The sequence below is a fragment of the Bison bison genome, unplaced genomic scaffold (genome assembly GCF_000754665.1).
Source record: "Bison bison bison isolate TAMUID 2011002044 unplaced genomic scaffold, Bison_UMD1.0 scf7180017864280, whole genome shotgun sequence".
Taxonomy (NCBI): domain Eukaryota; kingdom Metazoa; phylum Chordata; class Mammalia; order Artiodactyla; family Bovidae; genus Bison; species Bison bison.
Genome location: NW_011494852.1, coordinates 6,165,097 through 6,171,534, shown reverse-complemented (window position 1 = coordinate 6,171,534; position 6,438 = coordinate 6,165,097). Strand labels below are relative to the sequence as shown.

Here is a 6,438-nt window from a genome sequence, read left to right as displayed (position 1 = left end):
GCCTGCGGGAGTCAGGGGGAAATCCTTCGGCCCACTCAGCATCCACTCTGGAGTCTGTGATTGCCCTAAACTGAAGACTAATTTCAGCCTCAAAGCCACCCCTCCCAGACTCTCTTATCTCCGGTGATGGCACCTCCACCCTCCCCACGGCTCAGGCTGAGAGCCTGGTGTCATCCTCGGCTCCCTTTCACTCACATCCACTCTGTTGTCTCAACTTTTGCACAGAGCCCAAACCTACCCACTTTCCCCCTCACTCCACCCCAAGGCTTCCTCCTGGTCCTGTCTACCGGCAGCCTCCTCCCTGGTCTCCCTTCTCCCCCCATGCAGCCAGAGGGACCCTGTGAACTCGGGAGTCAGGTCATGTCCCTCCCCTGCTCAGGGCCCTCTTGTGGCTCCATCTCAGGTCAAAGTGCTTTGTCTGGTAACCCACGGACACCACACAATCCAACAGGGCATCGCGCGCCCTGCAGGGGGTGCAGGTTCTCTCAGGGGTCCGGGAAGATCCCCCATGCTGCAAGGCAACTAAGCCTCTGAGCAAAAAGACAAAGCCTCTGCAATTCCATTTATATGTGGCACTTAGTGTAGTCAAAATCATAGAGACAGGGGACTTCCCTGGTGGTCCACTGTCTAAAACTCAGTGTGCTCCCAATCCAGGGGGCCTGGATTTGATCCCTGGTCAGGGAACTAGATCCCGCATGTCGCAACTAAAGATTCTGCAGGCAGCAACGAAGACCGAAGATCATGTGTGCCACAACTAAGATCTGGTTACAGCCAAATAAATGAATTAATTTTTTAAAATAATAAAATAAACATTAAACAAATCACAGAGACAGAAAGTAGAACAATGGTTGCCAGGAGTCGAGGAAAGGGCAAGTGTGGAATTAGCATATACAAGGGTATAGATTCAGTTTTGCAAGATCCAAAGAGTTCTGGCAACTTCCCTGGGGGTCCAGTGGTTAAGAATCCACCTTCCAATGCAGGGGATGTGGGTTCAACCCCTGGTCCCGCTGAGGGACTAAGATCCCACATGCCTCAGGGCAACTCAGTCTGTGTTCCACAACTAAAGAGAAGCCCCTACACCACAACAAAGACCTGATGCAGCCTAAATACATAAATACATATTAAAAGAAGAGTTCTGGAAATGGGTGCTGGCACTGGTTGTACAACAGTATGAATATACCTAATACCACTGAACTGTACACTTAAAAATGGTTAAGATAGTAAATTTTATGTGTATTTCGCCCCAGTTAAAAAAAAAAAAAAAAAACTAGGGAAAAATAAAGGATCCTCTAGATCTTGTTGGATGCGTGGCTACCGGGAATAAAGACATTCCCTCTTCCAGTGCAGCTAGATGTGGTCTGGAATGATTTATGGCCAAGGAGATATAGATGAAAGAAGCAAGTAACTTCAGAAAGTGTCCTTAAAGATAGGGAGACGCCTATCTCCCTTCTTTACTCCCTCCTCCTGCTGACTGGATCACAGATAGGAAGGCTGGAGCTGAGCAGCCATCTGGGACCATGAGATGAACTTGGGAATAGAAACCGCGCCTGGCCTGAGAGTTATATTGGAACCTGAAGGTCTCTGACCATGCAGCACCAATCTGGTCTTGGACTGACTCCCTTGAACGTGAGCAAGAAATAAACTCCCATTGTATTTAAGCAACTGTTATTTGAGGTTTATCACTTATGGCTCCAAGCTTCATTAATACAAGGATTTTGATGGAGAAACTCTAGCAGCCTGGCTGAAAGGACAGGTTTGCAAATGACATGAAATTCTTATAAACAGAAAAAATCAGAGTTAGAATAGAGTTGGGGGCGGGGAGCGGGGGGCTTCCCTGGTGGTCCAGGAACTAAGACTCTGGACTCCAAATGCAGAGGGCTGGGGTTTGATGCTTGGTCAGGGAACTAGATTCCATATGCCACAACCAGGAGTTTGCATGCTGCAAAGAAGATCGAAGATCCCTCGTACCCCAACTTTGACCCGGGGCAGCCAAAAAGATAAACAAATATTTTTGAAAAACTAGTGAATATTTAAAAAAGAAAGAAAGAAGAATAGAATGTGGGCTATGAGCCTCAACTTGCTACTTCCAAGAGTTGAGTCCAAAGCAGTGCTTTGTTACTTGGTGCCTGTGTGATATTGGCCAAGTGACTTCTCTCTGAGCCTGTTTCCTCAGAGTACTTGAAAATGGTCTCATAAATGATCCCTTCCTTGAGTACAGGTTGGGACAGGGCACCTAGCATAGTCATGGAAAGAGTCAGCAAGACTGTGATGCTTGCTCCCTCTCCGCATTCCCAGTTCCAAGTGGGCCGACTCCTCCAGCCCTGGCCTCAACTGCAGTAAGGCTGCCTGAACCAGCTCCAGGCCTCAGATCTTTCTCAGAAGACTAGGGCCTGTGACAAGCCCAGGAACGCTGTGGGAGAGGCCTCTCTGAATGTTGTCGGGTTTTCATTTCTCTAGATGTATTCAGGGCTCCCGGCTTTGCCAACAGCACTAATGATAAATGAGGCTCTGTCAAGCTCGGTTATTATTACTGGCATGTCTCATGGACACAGCCTTCCTGCTTGACCAAGCTTGAGTCAGGCCCCTCTGAGTTCTCTTCATGACTAAGCCCGGTTTTAGCAGGAATCCTAAGTTAAGAATCTGTCTGCAATGTGGGCGATGTATGTTCAATCTCTGGGTCAGGAAGATCCCCTGGTGAAGGGAATGGCTACCCACTGCAGTATTTGTGCCTGGAGAATTCCATGGACAGAGGAGCCTGACAGGCTACAGTCCATGGGATCGCAAAGAGTTGGACGCAACAATGCCACTAAGTTTATTTAGGGAGAATCCCCCACACTTGACATCTGATCAAATTTCTCATTATCCACCACTTGTACTGAAGTCCTTGGCAGTCTTTAACAAGAATCCTATTAAGCCAATTTAGCAAGAATCCCCTTAGCATCCATGTCGCCTCTTAGTACTTTTCCATCCACTAGTCCCCTCCTTCTGCTCTCAGCTCTAAACCTCCAGCTATCTTTGCTATACTCTGAATTGAGGTCAATCTCTCTCCCCTATTGCAATAACTTACCATTTTTAAGGAATGTCAGACATTTTTTTACAATAGACATGTATCACCCTTCATCATTCATGGAAGCCTAAGAAGTAGTGTGGTGCACTGGTTAAGAGCATGGGACTCTGGGGAATTCCTTAGTGGTCCAGTGATTTAAGGCTCCATCTTCCAATGCAGGGGACTTGGGTTCGATCCCTGGTTGGGGAACTAAGATCCCACCAGCCACAGGGCAACACACCTCACGTGCCACAACTACTGGGCCTGTGTGCTCTAGAGCCCGTGCTTCATAACTAGAGACGGTCTAGTGCCACAACAAGAGAAGCCTGTGTGCTGCAACTAGAGAAAGACCACGTACCACAACAAAGACCCAGTGCATCCAAAATTTAAAAAAAAAAATTTTTTATTTAAAAAAAGAGCATGGGACTCCGAGGCCTGACAGCCTTGGTTCAAACCTGCACTCTACACTTCCTAGATGTGTGGCCTTGGGCAAGTTGTCCAACCTCTCTGGGCCTCAGATTCTATTGCTAAGAAACAGGACCACAAACAGCACCTGGCTCACAAGGCTTATTGTGATGAGTGAGTTAAAGTCCATACGTGGCGTGGTTAAGTCTTCTACCAGGTCTTACTATTCCTGTGAAGTAGGGAATGTGATTTTCCCCATTTTGCAGATGACGGAGGACACAGAGGACTAGAGATCAGCAGTGGCTGAACAGGAATCTGAACCTGTGCCTGCCTTGAGTTTGGCTTCTTCACCTATCCTGCCTGGGATGACTTCTCAGAAGGCAGGATCTAGGAGGAGACAGGGAGAGTGAAGCCCCGAAGCAGGTTGGGCAGGCTCAGCCAGCAAGTGGCCAGCGTCTGTGAGATCCAGCCCAGCTGCTGTGGCCGGGTTTGCTGGTCCACTTGACAGTGACAAAAGGCCCTCCCGGTGACAAATGGCAAAGGCCATTGTCAGCAGGGATGGGGAGTTAGGTGTGTGGGCTAGCTGAGCCCCAGACCCCTCCCCAGTCCAAATCCTAGCATGCTCAATTGCTAAGCCATGTCCAACTCTTTGCGACCCCATGGACAGTTGTAGCTCTCCAGGCTTCTCTGTCCATGGAATTTTCCAGGCAAGAATACTGGAGTGGGTTGCTATTTCCTTCTCCAGGGGATCTTCCCAACCCTGGGATCGAACCTGCATCTCCTCAGTCTCCTGGATTGGTAAGCAAATGCTTTACCACTTGAGTCTCCTGGGAAGCCAAATCTTAGCAAAGAGGCAAAGAGGAAGTTTGTGGGCTGGGGAGGGGTTGTGGGAGGACCAGCAGAGACTGACAAACAAAGGGATTTTCCAGGTCTGAGGAGCACTGAGGTGAGGGATTTCCCAGGTAGGGCTGAGGGGTGAGGTGTGTTGGTCCTACTTGAGGCTGTAGAAGTCCAGAGAAGGGGATCTGTGGGGTCCAGTTAGTAATCTGAAATCAGAGGCCAGTGTCCTGGTTTGAAACAGATCCTGGTTTGGGGCTGGGGTCCTGGGTCCAGAGGAAGAAGGGGAACAGGCACCAGTGAGATTACAAATGGGATTAGGAGGGGGTGGTTCTCAGGTAGAGGGGGCTTCTGAGCCCAAGGATGCCTGAGCCAACATGATGGGGGGAGACAATGCTAAGGGGATGATGGGAGGGGGCGTGTGTCTCATGTCCTGGCTCAGAGTGTCCAGGGTAGAAAGTGGTAATGGTCTTGAGTGAATAGTGGGGAGGGTTCTGGGGTACAAAGAGCCTGGAGCATCCTTGATGGAGGGAGAGTCCAAACCAGGCTGGGACAGAGTTGGGGCAAAAGGTCCCAGCTGTGGGTCTGGAGGAGACTAAAGGGGTCCCAGGTCCCAAGGAGGTTCCCTTTCTTGAGAAATTCATGGTGGACAGGGGGAGTCCAGGGGCGGGGGCTGCAGGTTCGGAGAGTAGAGTCCCTGGGCTGGTAACCTGGTTGGGGGGTGGGTGGATTCTTGTCTCAAGGATAGCATGTGTGACCAGCATTGGGGTCCCAGGTATTCTGGGGCTCTTATAAGGAGTATCAGGGACCAGAGATTGGTGACAGTCTCAGCTAAGGTTGTCACATTCAAAGAGGCCCCTATAGAATTCCCTGGTCGTCCAGTGGTTAGGACTCTGAGCTTCCACTGCAGAGGGCACAGGTTAAATCCCACATGCTGAGTGGAGAGGTCAAAATAAATAAATAGAGGCCCCCGTGGGAAGTCCCTGGTCTGAAAAACACTAGGGGTTTTTGCTGGAGCTGTTTTGGGACTGGAGGAGTGGAAGTCTTGGGTGAGGACCTTCTGGTTAGAAAGTCAATGGTTCTTCCTGGAAGGCGCTCAAGTTCTCTCCCACACTTCCACAGCTGAGAGCTGCAGAATTGCAGGGGTGTCCCTAATGGAAGGAAAGCCCTGCATTGAGGGCTCCCCCAATACAAAGGAGATGCCAAGAAGGAGTGGGATGTGAAGAGGGGTCTTGTGTCTAGAGTCAGGGCTACCTGCAGGGAAGTATGACAGTGGTCAGGAGGAGGGCAGGGGCCCTTGCTGGGGAGTGGTCTAGGTCCAGAGGGGTGGAAGTCTGAGATGGATTCCCTGGGTCTTTGCTGAGGGATCTCTACTGGCAGTAAGGTCTTTAGTGATGGTGCCTGGAGAGGGTCTGGAGATTCAGGGTCCTCACTGGGCCACCAGGGCCAGGAGGAGACTGGGGTAAGGCTTCTGGAAGGACACATCCCAGAAGGATGTATTTGCAGAATCAGCAGACAGTGTTGGAGGGGATGGAGGTCTGAGCCAGAGAGAAGGGCTGAGGTCCTGGGTGGCTAATGGGGAGAGGGTCTCAGGCAGAGGGCCCTGGGTTCTCAAAGGAGGTCTCTGAGGATTGTTCTAGGCCTAGAGGGGACTAGACCCAGGTCTCCAAGGTAGTTAAGGCAGAGAAAGGGAGCCCTAGATGCTTGCCCAAAGGTACTTTGAGGATGGCCCCGGACCCCAAGAGAACTGCGGGACTTCCTACTGGGAGGAAAGGTCTGGATGGGGACTCCCCAAGGTGGAGGATCCCACAAGTGTGGGTCCCTGGTTCTCATCAAGGGGTTTTGAGGGCATCCTGGGTTCAGAGTTAATTGAGACTGATCTGCTGGGATCGGGGTATTTCGTGGTGGCTCTGGGGTCCCTAGGGAGGCGAGGGGGAGCGGGGGGTCTCGGGTCCTCGTGGGCCGGGGGCTCAGGGCGGCGCTCACGTACCCACGGTGGTGACCAGCGTGCTGGCGAAGAAGAGAGCCGAGGCGAAGTCCCAGGCGGGGTCCGAGGCATTGGCAGACCCGGAGGCATTGGCGAGCGCGGCGCGCCCCAGTCGTCCGGCCGCCAGCACCCGCTCCACGAAGGCGTCCAGGGCGGGGGCGGC

At 51.4% G+C, this 6,438-nt stretch overlaps 1 protein-coding gene across 1 annotated transcript in view; it reads right to left on the bottom strand.

Moving 5' to 3' along the window:
• KCNK6 (potassium channel, subfamily K, member 6) overlaps positions 1 to 6,438 on the bottom strand; it is a 10,268-nt gene that overhangs the window by 1,888 nt on the left and 1,942 nt on the right. Inside the window, exon 3 of the mRNA XM_010849310.1 lies at positions 6,278 to 6,437. Within this exon, the coding sequence (XP_010847612.1) occupies positions 6,278 to 6,437 (160 nt within the window). The remainder of the gene's footprint in view (positions 1 to 6,277; position 6,438) is intronic.